Source organism: Podarcis raffonei, chromosome 13 (genome assembly GCF_027172205.1).
Source record: "Podarcis raffonei isolate rPodRaf1 chromosome 13, rPodRaf1.pri, whole genome shotgun sequence".
NCBI classification, from domain to species: domain Eukaryota; kingdom Metazoa; phylum Chordata; class Lepidosauria; order Squamata; family Lacertidae; genus Podarcis; species Podarcis raffonei.
The window spans coordinates 35,857,139-35,872,974 of NC_070614.1; the positions used below are offsets into that span (position 1 = coordinate 35,857,139).

Here is a 15,836-nt window from a genome sequence, read left to right on the forward strand (position 1 = left end):
TGACCCGAAGTTTTCAAAACAGTTTAAATCTAGCAAGATTTTTTGAAATTTTATTTCTACACTTTGGACATTGATCATCATTTATATATTTTAATGCAATTCTGCAAAGCATCAACTTGCTCAATTCAGTAATGTACATCTGATTTGCAGAGTACATACTTTAAAAACTTACAGCAGCATTCATTACGATTAAATGGTGTACAGTATTCCTGCTAGAAGAAAATTGATTTGATTACAGGCAAGCAAATTTGTGTTTGCCTAAGAATTTGCTCTACCCACCCACACTCCCAAAAAATATTTGTTGTATCTCAGGATGGGAAAGGTAGCTAGGTGGTGGTTTTGTTTTTTGTCTGTTTTTTGAGCTGGGAATTCTGGGGAAGGTGCAAAGGTACTATTGAAAAGCCAGGAGTCTGAGGTTTCTTCTTACTTCTGCATCACTTCTCTTTTTTTCAATCTCACCCCTTTCCCTTATCCGTTCACAGATTCCAAGCAGAATGGTGATGCAGCAAATGCAGCATTGGCTAATGAGGACTGCCCCACCATAGACCAGGCCCTGTCACCTGAGGAGAAGTCACCTGTCACACCTGGCGGTCGGGAACGCTACAACCGTGACCGAGCCTGCTTTCTCCTCTCCACAGGTGACTTTGGTCAGTCACCTGATGGGAACATCCGAAAAGGTACATCCATGTACATAATTTTTGCCCTGCCTCTTTCGCAAGAGCATCTAAACAAGTAGTCCAAGTACGACATTTCCCTTCCCCACATCACCACCACCTCCATAACCCTTGTCATAGCAAAACCTCAAATTGCCACATTTCTGAGGTAAAAAAAGGCAACTGCTAATGTGTACTTTGTTTAAATATAACCCTGTCATGAGGGTTAAAAGGTCATGACAAATTAAAATGAGGCAGATGATGCCCTAGCAACTGGAAGGCCTCAACTTGCCCATCTTTGCTACCATAGCAACAGCATCCATCGTTCCAAGAACAGCGCCCTCTAGTGCTTCTTTTCAATTGGCAACCCGCCAGCACAATTGATCTTCAGCAATTTGGGTTCAAATTGGGGAGGGAGAAGTAGGTCCTCCCCTTCCAGCATTCCCAGTTGCTTCCTGTGATTTTCATGACCTCCGAGATTACCAGCTCAGCCCTGTGTTATGTTCCCTGCACACACACCCAGCTCCATTATCACACCCACTCAACAAATAGATGCTTTTTTGGTCAGCCCTTGCTTTGTGTCAGTCCCCCATCTCCTTCCATGTTTTCTCCCTTACTTGTATCATTCTGTCCCACAGTGACTGTAGGTGCTCTTCACATTCCTGAAGCTACCATTTTGAAGGAAACAACAGCAGCAAAGAGTAGACTACCTTATTTTCAGTGACTAGTTGTGATGAAAATCCTGCCAATATTCTCCCTCCTACCCACCCTTGCCCTGCTGTTGTTGTCCTTTGAATAGAAAAAAAACAGACTTTAACCCAACTGACCTGGTTTTAAATCCTTACTTAAACATGGACCCCATAAACACCACTCCCCATCTATAAAATGGGAATAGTAATAATAAGCTACCTTTCAGGAGCGCAGTCAAGAAAGATTATGTTTGCTGTGAGCCTTAGGTAGGATGTAAACCTAAGTGAATAATGAGTCAAATATAAATAAGCTGGGGGGTGTTTTCCATTCATTCATTTTCGGACCATTTCTTGTTTTAAAGCTGCCTGTGCAAACTCTCGTGGTTTGACAATTCTGGGCAATAGTAGTTTCATGAGAAATTGCCACCAATGCAATTAGTGCTTCCACCACCGCTCCTCAATTTCTCTTAAAGTGCTCTCAAATCCCCAAACTATTTCAGGACTCAGGTGAAGCTAAAGAGAGGTTTGTTGGGGGACCAGCTTCAGAATACGAAACTATGCATTTAGAGCTCGATGGAAAATGTTTATGTCCCTATAGAACCCAACCTAGAATTTCAGTCTCTCTGCTGAAAAAACACAAATTATGTACTTTAAATAGGATCATTTATAATTTTTAATATTGTGAAAGTTGGCTATAATTGGATAAGGAAGCCAATGCAAGGGGGAGTCGGTACAGGCTACAGGGATGAGGAACATGGAGAGGATGTGGATAGGATTTCTTCCCTTGTCTGTTGAAAGTCTCTGGATTTGCCCCCATTAGGCTTTGAGAGTTTGTCCTTCTGTACTTTTTTCCCCACAAAGAGGCTTAGGAACTTGTATTTTTTTTTACAAAAAGGAGGCTGAAAGGAGGTCAATTTCAGATTTCTGAAAAGTGGTCCTACCAATAGATTTGTTACAAATTAATCAGTTTAATAGGTTCTCATAGTCATTTATACATATTAGGATTCCTCTTTTTATAAAAAAACCAACAACCTTTAAAACCACATTTCAGTCATCTGCATAGACAGAAAAGCTAGTTAGGGCAGGGCAGTTAGCTATTAACATTGGAAGGCATCGTTACAATTTAGAATTTACAGTTTAAACACTGGACTGCTGTCACTGATCAAACTGATTTCAGTACTGCTGGAAAACCTACCAATAGTTCTTATGAGACCTCTTCCATTTGCAGTCCTCCATCCTAAATTAGGCGAGAGCCAATCTTAGTTTTGCCCATCTCACTGTGGAAAGGTATGGGAGAACATTGCCCCTCTGGAGAGGAATCAGCAGCAACGTGTGTTGAGTGTTTTATAACTGCTGGTCTAGCATCTGTCAGAAGCTGATCTTAGCAGCAGGCAGCCTCTCGAACAGGGACAAGGTTGTGCCTGTCACAGCAGGGGAACAGGAGGAGGCAGCAAATGAAAGCTGACGAGGTATTTACTTCCACCGAGGGAGAGAACACGACAGATGTTTGAGGTGTTACACAGCAGGGAGAATCGGCAAGAAGCAGGCAAGGAGCAACTACAGAGAGCTCAAGGGAGCAGCGACTTGTCGGCTTGCCACTTGTCATTAGGTCCAAATCTTGACAATTATCTTTCTGGTCCACAGCTTTTGAGACATAAAATAGGTTTTGGTATAGGTATGATATTTTATTGGGAAGACTTCATTTGGCATAACAGCATGCAGACCTTTGAATTGCACAGAATTCTTCATCAAGCAGAATTAAGGTTATCACTTAGTTGAAGAAATTGTAGTCTATCAACCAACTGAGTTTTAATCAGTCAGTTTGGCATATGATGACTAAAACAATAGCTTTGAAGAAAGGAAGTGTACTTCCTTTAGGTTTTGGTGGTGCATGTATATGTTACAGCAGGCACTGGCAAATGGCTTTTCTCAGATGGTGTTGGTTGTGCACCATTTCAAATTATTATTATTATTTTAAGAAAAGAGTTGTCTTACTAACTGGCGGTGTCTTTTTAGTCAACTGAAAAGGTTTTTAATTACTTAACCAGTTAATCAATTTGCGGTTTCAGTCTTGGGCAGTCAGTGTCACGAAAAGGAAGCAAAGGGACCACAGGTGCACAACAGAGTTCTTCTTGTCTTACAAGTCACATGGCTCATATAAATTGATGCAACAGTCAGTTTCCAGCAAAGGGCAGAGTCTCCCAGCTTTCCTGACTAGCAAAACAAGCCTAAGGGCTGATCCACACTTACTTTTTGCCCTGTGCATTCTTGGGCATGGATCTGCACTTTCCCTGTCTAAGAGCTTTTTATTTTCCCCCTACCACTTTCCTCAGGAAAACCTGCTCCTTAATGCTGAATCAGAACAAACAACAATTCAGGCTTTCCACAGGATTGTTTTCAGTGGTAAAGAGTGGGTTTTCGCAGGGAAAGTGCTGGGACCAAAAAAAAGCACTCAGACATGGAGATTTAAAGCACAGACCTGTGCCTAGAAACGTGACACAAAAGGAAGTCTGGATGAACTCTGAGTTTCACCTGGTCCCCCAACGCTTATTGGTGAAAATACCAGGACTGTCACCAAGATTAAAGGAAACTCTGATGATGAACTATATGAGTTTTAGCCAATTAATAAATTTAGATTTGCACAAATTTGAATATAGGTAAAGCAGTACCTCTGAAGGGGATTTTTTTATATACATCAGATACGTTTGTATCACAGCAGGTATTTTAGAAGAGAGATTTTCACATGCATACTATGTGAATATGTGCAATAAAAGTGGAAATGCCTCTTTCAAGTGTGTTTGCAATATGCAGTTGTTAAGGATGCCTGCATTAAAACTAATACCTTTTTTGGGGGGATGGGATCTGCTATCTGATTAATCAAAGCACCTTTTTAAACCAAGCAGAGATTTTTATTAAATGATTAATGTAATTGTTTATTGATTAAACATTGTAGTGCTTAGGAAGAAATTCATTGCTAATGTGACTGATCTGCCTACAGTTCCCTCCATTTATCTGAAATGGGGAGCAGGGCATATTTTGAATCCATCCCTGATATCCTTGCAATTCAATGCATATCTACCTAGAAGCAAGTCTCACTTAGTTCAATGGATGCTGGTTAGTGTTGTCCATTTTTCAGCCAAACCTGCATAGGTGCCCCTTTAACTGCTGTTTGTTCTGCAACCATTAGCAATTGATCTTGCATAGCTGTTTGCCAAAAAAGCTTCACCTGCTGTTTTCTGTTAATGGGCCAGAGGGGTCCTTCTACACCCACCTCACCTCCGCTGATACTCAATTCTAGCTACTAATGTAAGATTACTGAGGAATAGGGTCATGAAAGACTGAGAGAAAGCTATTCCTGAAGTTCAGGAGTAGCCTACTCAAAAATACTTCCAAGGAGACTTGTGACATCTTAAAGACTAACAAATGTCACTGAGCTCGAATCCATGAAAGCTTATGCCATAATAAATTTGTTGGAATTTAAGGGACTACAAGACTGTTAAATTGTTTTTGCTGCAAGAGATAATATAGCTACCCCTCTGGAATTTATAACAAAATACTTTGGCACTTCAAACACAATCCATCAGTAAAGGTTATGTTTACTGTACTCACAATTACAATGCAAGAACCCAAGTGCGCTGTTCAGCTAAATGTATTTTGTGTTTAACAAGGTAGCAAATTGTAATTCCCAACCTCTATTTAGTCTTTTGTCCTCTCATAGTCGGTGTTAGGCTTCAATCAGCTAAACAAACAAACGTACCCCAAAACTTTGTTCTTCTGATTTTTTTCAGGTCTTAATTAGAGCCTCAGGCTTTACTCAGTTAATCAACTAAATGTTTGGTTGATTAATGTGGGGACTAGTATTAATTGGTGGAGCTGACAGTGAAGTGCACAATCATATTTTGATCCCGATTGGATACTGTAATAGTGAGTAAAAAAAAAAAATTCCTTTTGTTCTACCAAAATGTGTAACAGAGGGAGTTTTAGCAGAATTAGCTGCTTGTATTCTTGCAAGGGAAACTGTCCCTGGTGGAATATTTTTTTTTTAATATCTGCCATCTGATTAAAATAAATCTTTGTTATTATTCATAGGAGTTTTAGTTCATTAATCCATCAATCAAATATTTACATGTAGGAAAACCAACAGAGGCATACTTGTCACAGAAGGTATCACCTTGGAAAAGGCATTTTCTCTATCTCATAAAGGAGGGAATGCAAATGCTAAAATGGTGCTTACTTTTGGCAGTCTCTCTCTAGATTTACATTAAAGCTAATTTCTAAAAATATAAAATCTGATGCTTAATAGAACAGTGCTTTTGATCAACAAATATTTGCACCTGATTACCATAGGTGGAGTTCAGGGTGTCATAGTGGACAATTTTTGCTTTAATTGGGTAAAGGTTTACCTAGCCTTGTATGTGCACTAAAGAAAATATCTACCTCTGTTCACTGTATTTGACCCCATTTTCCTTTCTTGGTCCTCCAAGCAAACATGGAGAAGCAGACAAAGTTGTCCCCTCCCCACACTTGGCACACTTAAGACAGTCTCAGTGGTCCCAGATATGCCAGAGTGCATTCTGGGATATCACCTAGGAGCACATGTGTGGGCGGAAATGTCCTTGGCAAAGAGCCACAGCAATCTTACCACCAGATTAAAAAGATGTCTGGACAAGCATGAATAAAGCGATGGTGTTATTGAAATACCACTTGGTAATTTATCACATCACAGCCTCAGGATAAACACGATGCATGAAAAGCAGACTTAAGGCCGCAATCCATTAACCAGGCACTGTGGAGAGAGATCACCTGTTCACTTATATGAGGCTCCTTTTTGGAGTTAAATGGGTTTTGGATTGCTGGATAAGAGAGAGAAGCAAAGGGCCAGAGGGGAGAAAGCCTATTGTTCATAAGCAATTGCTAATTAATCCCAGTGTATGTAAATTAAAAAAGGAAGGGAAACCATTGCTCTGATGTTTTTGCTTACTAGCTGAAGTATAAAGTGTGCTATGGCACCCTAGAGCCTAACAGCACAATCCTAACCACATCCACTCAGAATTAAGTCCTGTTGAGGACTTGGGCTTACTTCCAAGAAAGTGGAGTTAGAATTGGAGCACAACTAGTTTACTGTGGCGATAGCCTTTTTCATCAGCAGGCTGGTAGTTTTCCGATGTCTTGCCCTGAAGTAGCCCTTTCCATGTCACCTGTTTCCCCCTAGAAGTTCCTGTGCATTGGCCACAGAACCTCTCTGTGTCGCAGATGGTTCTGGGTGATATCCAAGAACTCCGTATTCTCCAACTGCTTCTGTTTATGACGGACAGCCCCTATTTTGGGTTAACTGGCCCTGGTAAATCAGTGTCCCTATTTTTGCCTTGTGTGCAGTGCACAACCTACCACTGCAGGTGCTGAGGTATACTTTGGGTTGTGATCCATTGCTAGACAGTTTTGTGGTTTCAAATATATCTTTAATCAAAATAACAACCGCCTTGTGAAGGTCAAGCTATTGCAGACTAAAGAAATAAAGCATGCAATGGACAGAGTAGAGTCTTCATTAACATGCAGTGGAGGGCTCTTTTGAATGAGGAGTATGACAAGCATGTTCCTGTTTTCATCTGTGAAATGCTTGGCACCCAATCAGTTCAAACTGGACATCAGCTGGGGCTGTTAAGCCAATCTGTTGCCCCCATGCAAATGGAGAGTACCCTTCTAGAGTGCTTACAGCATCTTTCGTATGTTTGCAGTTAAGAGATTAGACCAGCTGTTCATCTGGGATTTTAATCTATAAACACGTTTTTAAAAATACTCAGTGTACTGTTCATTTGCATACACTTATTAAGCCCTAAGTATGTGAATATTCACTGACGTATGCTTTTAAATCAAATATAATACTCAGGGCAAGACCACTGCTGATTTACTTATAGACATTAATAAATCTCAATGCGCGCAAATGATAACAAAATGTTGGAGGTGAGGTTTGAGTCAAGGCACACAGCTACAGAATCTGATTTCAGTAGCAGGGCTCATTCCCGGAATACATTACAGTAAAATAAATAGAATGTCTGAGCATGTGCAGAGCATCAGTTCCACTGAATAGCTGCACAGTGTTATGGCAGATTTAATATTGGGGAGCAGAATTTTTAGGGCAGATAGTAGGGGGTGATTTGTGCCCTCGTACCTCTTGGAGATTAAGTGCTCTTTACATCCTAATCCAAATGTATGCAAATTAACATGGGAAATAGGCCACTGCTTTGTGCATCATTGTTAATCCAGATGTCTGCAAATGGAAATTTTCTTATTGCATAGCACCAAGGCTGAGCATGCGCGTGCGCGCACACACAATAAAATAAAATTAAAACTTGATATGGAGAGGGAGAGAGATCAAGCCAAGGACTGCTGGGTTAAACATTATGCTAAGTAAACGAGGGAGTGGGTCTTCTGTTCAGCATAGTAATCATGTTTCCAATGGGGTGGTGTAGTCCATCCTGTGCCTTGCACTAGTCACCTATCATATTCCCTGTAGCTCAGAATATAATGGATGTTCCTTCATGGGAGGGTAGGGGGAGAGAGAGAGCTGTGTTCCCAGCTGGTGGAAAATTTAGGACATTGGTAGCCTGGCCAGCATGAGGAGACTGCTGAATACCATCTGCACCACAGAAAAATTCTTAGGCAAGACAGGATGGGGCTGATGGGAGTGAGTCACAGAATCATAGGGTTTTATTTTGTTTTAAGCTCATGTGCTGCTGTTTCCTCAGTGCTGCACACCATTATTTTCTGGGTCAGTGCAGCGGTGGAGCATATGCCCGTGCTGCCCAGGGCGGGCGAGCTCCCGAGGGGTGTGTGGCATGGAGGGTGCCCTCCCAGGTGCGGGATAGCCACTCGGGTGCCCGGAGCGAGCCACCCATGGCGGCCATTCAGCACGCTGCCCGCCCGCGACTCCCAAGCCTCCCCCAAGCTGTCAAAATGAAGGGGAATGGGGGGAATGGCACCGGCAAAGCAGCACAGCTCCCCCCCCTTACCCCGACGGCTCGGGGTAGGCTTGGGAGTTGTGGACGGCAAGCCGAATGTTACCCCCCTCAGTGAGGGCACCCAGGGTGGTCTGCCTCCCCTTCCTACACCCCATGGTCTTGATGTGTCACAAGGGAGGCCTGTTTGATTCCTGACCAATGCTTTGGCCATTTTAGGGAAGGTGCTACAGCTAAGCGGTAGAGCTCACAGTTTGCACACATAGCCCCAGGTTCAGTTGCTAGGATCTCCTATTAAAAGCACAGCTTTTCTCTTCTTATTTAACCATTATTTCTAGATTGCCTCCAAACAAAAACATCTACGAGATGCTGTATGTTACTGGCTTTCATTATATTCCACCTTTCCTCTAAGGTGGTCAAGGCAGCAGTCAAGCCACCCTCATTTTCTTCATCACCACCATCATCATCATCACAAAGTAGGGCTGTGCTGACTAATGTTCACTGGCCCAAGGTGAACTCATTCTTGAACTGGGATTTGAGGCTTCCCCCATGCCATGTCCCAACAATAGTACCTTACTGAGGACATTGCTAAATAATTTTGCAGCTCGTTCAGATAGATTGGGAATCAAGCAAGTCAGCAAGCAGCAGTGAAAAGGACGTGACAGAGATAAGCACCGCTGGAGTCTACTGTCCCAAATCAGGATAAGCGTAGCAGGAGATCACCTGCCTGTTTCAACAAGAAATTAATTACGAGCCAAGTAATAATAAATAAAATATGCAAGCAGCCTTGTTAGTTAAAAATAATAATAATAATAATAATGCCACATTTATTAAACAACAGCACTATCCAGTCATAATTAAGTAATAATAAAGCAATGAAAATTATAGCTGTAGTTTAAAAACAGCTTAGAATGATTGAGGCAGAAGCCTGCTCTGTCATTAAACATGACATACTAATGGCCCTCCACTTCCTCTCTGAAGCCTGCACAGAGAATTATTCCCCACCACTTTTATCCTCATAAACCACACAGTCAGTTAGGTTAGGCACAGAGATAGTGCCGCCTAGTGAATTCCGTGGTTAAGTGGGAATTGAACCCAGGTCTCTCTCATCTACGGCAAGCGTCCTAACCATGACATCATGCAGATTTACCTTTTAGTGGTAGTGCATTAGAAGCTAAAAGCTAAAAAAGCAGGACTCCTGAGGGAGGGAAACCCAATGTATCAGGACAGGTGAGTCTGGGCACCAGGAGTCCTGAGCTCAGGTTGGGAGATGGGCAATAGAGGGGTGAGGGGTGGGAGAGGGGTGTTTCACAGCTGTGCCTTCCTCTACTTCATCACATGCCCATCTTCAGTGCCTCCTCCTCACACATCCTCTGTCTGTTTCTCCTATCCCCTTTTCATTTCCATCCATTGCTCCTACCCCCTATCCTTCCCCCTCTACCCCACTGCCCACCAAACCCGGGCCCCATAGGCGCCCGCCGCCTGCCGCAGCCAGCATCAGACTCCTCTGCCACCTCCTGGTACCTGCATGACTACAATGCCAACGCGGCCCCCTGGAAGCATGAGTAGGATGCCTGGAATGCAGGGAATTGGTGAGTAGGCTCCCCACATCACCCCACTCCCCACCCCATTACTCACTCTTGCAATTTAGTCCTCCTTGTCGCTTGCCTTCCCTGCAAAACTCGCCACCATTGACCACTTTGCAGCTCCCCTCCTCCAGCACCTAGAGTTACCAGCTGCATTTCTGGTAGGGCTCAGGTGAAGAATAAACTGGCTGAAGTGAGGAACCAAATGTTCCACCCATAGTTGCATGGAAAGGAAAGCAAAAATGAAAAAATGCCAAGAAAGAAATGGAAACAGCCATTTTGGGGCTCATTGGAGAATGCAGGAGAATGAGGTCATACTAGAACCTGCTGGATCACTACTAACCTACGTAGCATCTAGCTGGATCCTCAGGATTTCCCTGGAGGAAGAGGACTGGGCTTTATTGGTTCTCCTTGGTGTGGTGAGCATAGTAATGTCAAAATAAGACCCCTAAAAGCATGCATAAATAAATAAATTAAATAAATTTGCACATTTATATAGGTTGCAGGGGACGCGGGTGGCGCTGTGGGTAAAAGCCTCAGTGCCTAGGGCTTGCCGATCGAAAGGTCGGCGGTTCGAATCCCCGCGGCGGGGTGCGCTCCCGTTGTTCGGTCCCAGCGCCTGCCAACCTAGCAGTTTGAAAGCACTCCCGGGTGCAAGTAGATAAATAGGGACCGCTTACTAGCGGGAAGGTAAACGGCGTTTCCGTGTGCGGCTCTGGCTCGCCAGAGCAGCGATGTCACGCTGGCCACGTGACCCGGAAGTGTCTCCGGACAGCGCTGGCCCCCGGCCTCTTGAGTGAGATGGGCGCACAACCCTAGAGTCTGTCAAGACTGGCCCGTACGGGCAGGGGTACCTTTACCTTTACCTTTATAGGTTGCAGGTTTCAATCCACCCCCCAGTTAGTGTTGCTGCATTGAAGTTATCTTGGCACAGAATGCTGCTCTCCATTTTTACTGCAGACTACACATAACGCTGAGTCTCTGAGGCAATTCCACCAATGCTACCTGTAGGGTTTAAGGGAAGCCCTGTTAGATCTTCCCAAATATGGTTTTCCTTCTCCTTCTTTTTCTTGTGCTACTGCTGCCATTCAACTCTTCTTTCTGAAGGAGTTCCAGGTGATCATTCAACACCATCAAAAACGGATCAGAATTCTAACAGTTTCTAAGCTGCTGATCCTCTTTTGTCTGTCCTGATCCTGAATCAACAGCCAATTTCACTGAACGATTTCCAAACTCCAGTATTAGGAGAGAAACTTCTCACATGGCCTGACTTTGGTACCTGGCATAGGGCGGAGGCAACTGGCTGGTTCTGCCCCCAGCACCCTCCTTCACTTTGGCTCCTGGCAGTGGCACTAGCCTCGTATACCATGCTCACTTGCTGACTGGCATACCTGACGGCAGGAATCCTGCTGGGGAAGTGAGTGAAGGCATACGAGGGGGACGCCCCTTTAGCTCTTGTTGCCTTATAAGTGCACATGCTGGTGAACACCATGGAGAGGAGGGGGGCCACCCACCAGCCTCTTGCTTGCAGGGGTGTTACACTCTTGGGCAGGCATAGGCAAACTCCGGCCCTCCAGATGTTTGGGACTACAATTCCCATAATCCCTGACCACTGGTCCTGTTAGCTAGGGATGATGGGAATTGTAGTCCCAAACATCTGGAGGGCCGGAGTTTGCCTGTGCCTGCTCTTGGGCTTACCGGTTGGTGACATAATGAGCCACTGTCATCAGGCAAACCTGTTCACATGCAGGCACAAATCACAGAATCATAGAACTGTAGAGTTGGAAGGGACCCTGAGAGTCATCTAGTCCAGCCCCCAGCAATGCAGGACTCTCAAGTGAGGGTAGGCACTAGAGGGCATTAAGAAGAGCCTGCTCAGGCAACCCCTAAAACCTGGATCCAGCCCCACTTCTCTTGAACCACTTTCTCCACCTCATGCATCAATTTATAAACCTGTATTACTTCAAATTTCCATGGAAGAAGGGAGGGCTCTGCCTGTGTGATTTGTGCAAAGCTGTTTAGCCCTGCCTTTCTCAAAATCCAAAATGACATGGTGATTGGAATGAACTGAAACCTGTCCTTGAACAGACACTGCACACAGTTCCCCAGAGGCCCTGCATATGTGTGAAATGCATTTAGCATGCAGTTGCACAAAAAACACCCCCTTCACTGAGCTGTGAGAAATTCTGGAGGCAGCACCAGTGGACTTAATCTCCTTTGGATAGGAAAGCACTGGTAGAGATTCACTAAGAGTGCCTTGGTAATATTTGTTTGACAAATATACCAGCAGAATATAAGTGGAAGCGAGCAGGCACTGCTACAGGGAGAGAGCATCTTGGGCAACCCCCAGGCTCCATCACTCATTTCAATGAACTCCACATAGAAACCATTTGATCTGAGCCTTCTGGACTGCTACTTTGTGGTCGCTCGCTCTTTTTACACACACACACACCAGTCCCACTGTTCACCAGAAAAAGCATTACTTTCTTCAAGTTCTGATAGGTATCTCAGAGCGCTTCCAAACTGTCACCATTTTGGGGTAGGATTCAGTCACATACTGGCTAATTCAGGCTGTGCAATTATAGTTGCTTGGGAAGTCTTGCACAACAAACCTGCTGCCCCACCCCGCCCACCCCCAAAAACGGAAAGTGACAGAAAATTACACTGGAAACTTAGGGATAACACTTGCTTGACACAGCACTATCTATTCTCCCCACAAACAAATCAGGGGGAAAGTGCTGACAGAGTCTAATCTCTCAACAAACAAATCAGAATAAATGCTCATTAAACAGGTAGTGTAGAAGTGACCTTGTTCAAAGGACCAGAGAGATTCCTCTCCTATCTAGTGGCTTTCTCCTGACTAGTAGCGTCTGTTGATCAGCCAGCCATTGACCAGTCATCCTAGACTATTAATGAGAAGTACATTACAATGAAATGCTGATAGGTTGGCAGACCCTGTCATAGTATTGTAGAGTTGGAAGGGACTCCAAGAGTCATCTAGACCCCTAGATCCTTTTCACATGTACTACTGGCAAGCCAGGTCTATTATTTTTAAAATCACAAATCAAGCTTAACAAAGTAAAAAAACAAAAAACGAAGAGCCCCTACCCCAAGGAGCTTACAATCTCAATTTTGACAGTGAGAAGGAGAAAGGGGAGAGGCAAGGCAAGAAAATATGAATGCGAGTATATGCAGTTATGTGTTCTTAGTCCCACCACTCAATGGGAACATTCTGTATAAGTGTGTACCGGACTGCAGCTTAAGTTTCAGGTAGGGATGAGGTCCCTAAATCAGGCCCATCATGAAACAGCTCTGAATTCTGTTTGCTTTGAGGGGGGAGCTCTATATTTCTACCCTTTTCCCCACCTTTCATAACTCTAGGCACTAAGATGTCTTTATAACCCACCCACCCCGGTATCCCATGTGCTTGTGGCTTATTTCATATTATCTGTTTTCATTTTCAGGGCAAATATTGCGCCTGTCCACAGAAGGGAACACGACTGGGGGGCCCCATAGCTCTGGATTTGAGGATGCCCATAGAGACACAACAGGGTGGGGATGAGTGCAGGAGCTGTACTCCACAGCACACACTCACAAAGTAAAGAATCATGCTCAGAAGATTAAACTGAGAAATGGGTGTTGCTGGAGGAGTCAGCAGGGATGGTGAGGAAGAGGGACGGGGGGAGTGAAGTGCACTTGGGAGTGTGGGCTTGATTTGGTGTAAGACTAGAAGCATAAAAGGAAATAAGGATAGGTTAGCACAAAGGATAAGTATATTTGAAACTGCACAAGGACCTATTAAGATGCTGGGCTCCCCTCGTGTTCTCCCCAAAGATGGGCTGCACCAATATTTGATTCCAATTAATGCCCCATTTCATACGTCTTGTAGGGTCCACCCTGTATTCTCGTAACGCCCCGACCGCGTGAGCCAGGTACGTAACTCGCTCCACACACCTTAGCCTGCTTGTTTTTTGCACCCAGGGGGAATATTTTCCATTTTCCACAGGGAGCCGTTTGGATGAGGCTGACACCTCTTGCAGCCTCACCCCAGCGTCCAATGCATGGGGGTGGGGTGGGAAAGTGGAGGAGAGCATCAGAAAGAATGCCTTCTTACACCAGACTTGTGAAAAAGACCATTCTAGCATCTCCATACATCCGGAATTCCTGGACATATCGGGAATACTGCAGTTGGAAGCAGTGTCCGGGCATAATCTGCTAAAAAAACCCAAAAAAGTCCAGGAAAATCCAGACGTATGGCAACCTCTGTCAGCGCAATGTTGGTTTTTTTGTGATTTTCCTTAAAAAATAGCTCAAAAACATCCTTTCTTTTGTGAATTTGCCAAAAGAAAATTATTCAAAAATAAAAATAAATAAATAAAGCACAACAACTTTTCTGTCCGGATTTTCACTGTTTGAAATATGGCAACCCTAGTTATTTGCCTGTCTAATCTAGTTTTGTTATCCATTTGTGGTGTTAAAGAAACAAAGGCATCAATTTAGGTGAAGGTTGTATGCATGGTTGCTTGGATGCAGTTCTTAACTCACCCCAGATGACAAGGTGAATGACTAATTCTGCCTGCCCTTAGGGTTTCCTAGGATTAGCTACACACTCCCCCATCCCCAGCACCTTGGCCCTTCCTAAACTGCTGTCCAACGGGTCTGGTGCCAGAAAGCCACTATTGCAAATCCTGTGGGTGCACTCCTCTCCCCATCTGTAGACAATCTCCACTATCCTGTATCCTGGTGCAGATTGCCATGCATATGGAATTGAGACCTATGTCCAAAATCCTATTTAAAAGTGTGAAGGAGATAAAGGTGCACCTTTGTTGTGGTTGTAAAATCAAATTTTGTGTGTGTGTGTGTGTGTGTGTGTGTGTAAGTGCAGAAGAGGTAAGTGTGAAACTGGGCACCTGGTGAACATGTTCAAAAAGTGCTGCATGCCAGGGAAGCTCTGCTCTCCATCTGCACATGCAAAACCTGGATAAGCAAATGAAAGGAAATGTGACAAACACAATCAGAGTGTTTGCACATCTGCATTTGTACCTGTTTGCAGGTGAAGCTTTTTCTGCTCTTGCAAAATGGGCTAAATGTGCAACTTGCTGCTGGGTTGCACATGGTTATGAAGACTTGCATGTGCAAATAGAAGAGATAAGCTCCGTGTCTCTGAAGTTTTGTTTCACAGAAGTGACTTCTACGTAGGAAACATCTGTGAAGCAATCCTCAGAATGTGCAAATTTGACTCTCGTGCAAGTGCTGCCTGTGCAATTGAAAAGTGCACCTGGCAGCATGAGGAATGTGCACTTTTGCACGTGCCGTTTTTCTCCCCCTCCTCATTCCCGTTGTGTGCATCAGTAAGTGTGCATCAGTTCCTTGCAAAATTAACCCCCTTTCTCATGCACACAAAGGAAGTGAACATTGCTCTTTGCCGCTTGCACAACCTGTCCTGCTTAGCATTTTCAGCGCGGTGTGATCAGGTCTCCGTGTCTTTCTCTGTCTCCAGCTCTGATTACCGCCTGAGACTGGCTGGGCATGTGAACTCCAGCGCCCCCCCGGAGGCAGGTCAGCCCTGCTCAATGCTTTCAATCCAATCTCAGCGTGTTGTCGTTTCTGCTCCTGGGGTGGGCTGCCTGGCAGATGGGAATCCTCAGGGCATCACACTCTGTGCAATAAGGTCCTTTTTCTCCACCCTGATCAGAGCTGAGTTGGGAGCATTTGTTCATGCAGGGATCCTTTGTGTAGTGGTGTTGAGATGCAGCTGTCTCCATGGTGGAGCAGCTCTTCCACATGCAGGTAAGCCTCACTGTAAGGCTTCCATGGGCAGAGAAACTGGGCCTTGCTTTGCAGTAGGCTTAGTGTGATACCCTGAAGGGAAGGCTGGCATCTCTGTATTGCATACTTTAAACATCCAGTAACATGCTAGTCTGGTAAACAGAGCATGCTGTATAGACACTG

The 15,836-nt window shown here is 44.4% G+C and overlaps 2 protein-coding genes across 9 annotated transcripts in view; one reads left to right on the plus strand and one right to left on the minus strand.

Annotated features, from left to right (window-relative positions):
• The window catches only part of LOC128400628 (integrin alpha-M-like), a 159,481-nt gene that overhangs the window by 116,369 nt on the left and 27,276 nt on the right, over positions 1-15,836 (minus strand). The gene's annotated exons all lie outside the window — the stretch shown is intronic.
• Positions 1-15,836, plus strand: part of LOC128400626 (potassium voltage-gated channel subfamily C member 1-like) — a 52,286-nt gene that overhangs the window by 31,355 nt on the left and 5,095 nt on the right. For 2 of the 8 annotated variants that reach the window (XM_053362942.1, XM_053362941.1), the window contains exons 4-6: positions 483-677; positions 13,774-13,816; positions 15,385-15,443. In XM_053362942.1, coding sequence (XP_053218917.1) covers positions 483-677; positions 13,774-13,811 — 233 coding nt within the window. In that variant the 3' untranslated portion in view covers positions 13,812-13,816; positions 15,385-15,443. Of the gene's footprint in view, positions 1-482; positions 678-9,769; positions 9,891-13,773; positions 13,817-15,384; positions 15,675-15,836 lie in introns of all 8 variants that reach the window. The other 6 variants (XM_053362945.1, XM_053362943.1, XM_053362938.1 and 3 more) reach the window with 5 other exon arrangements.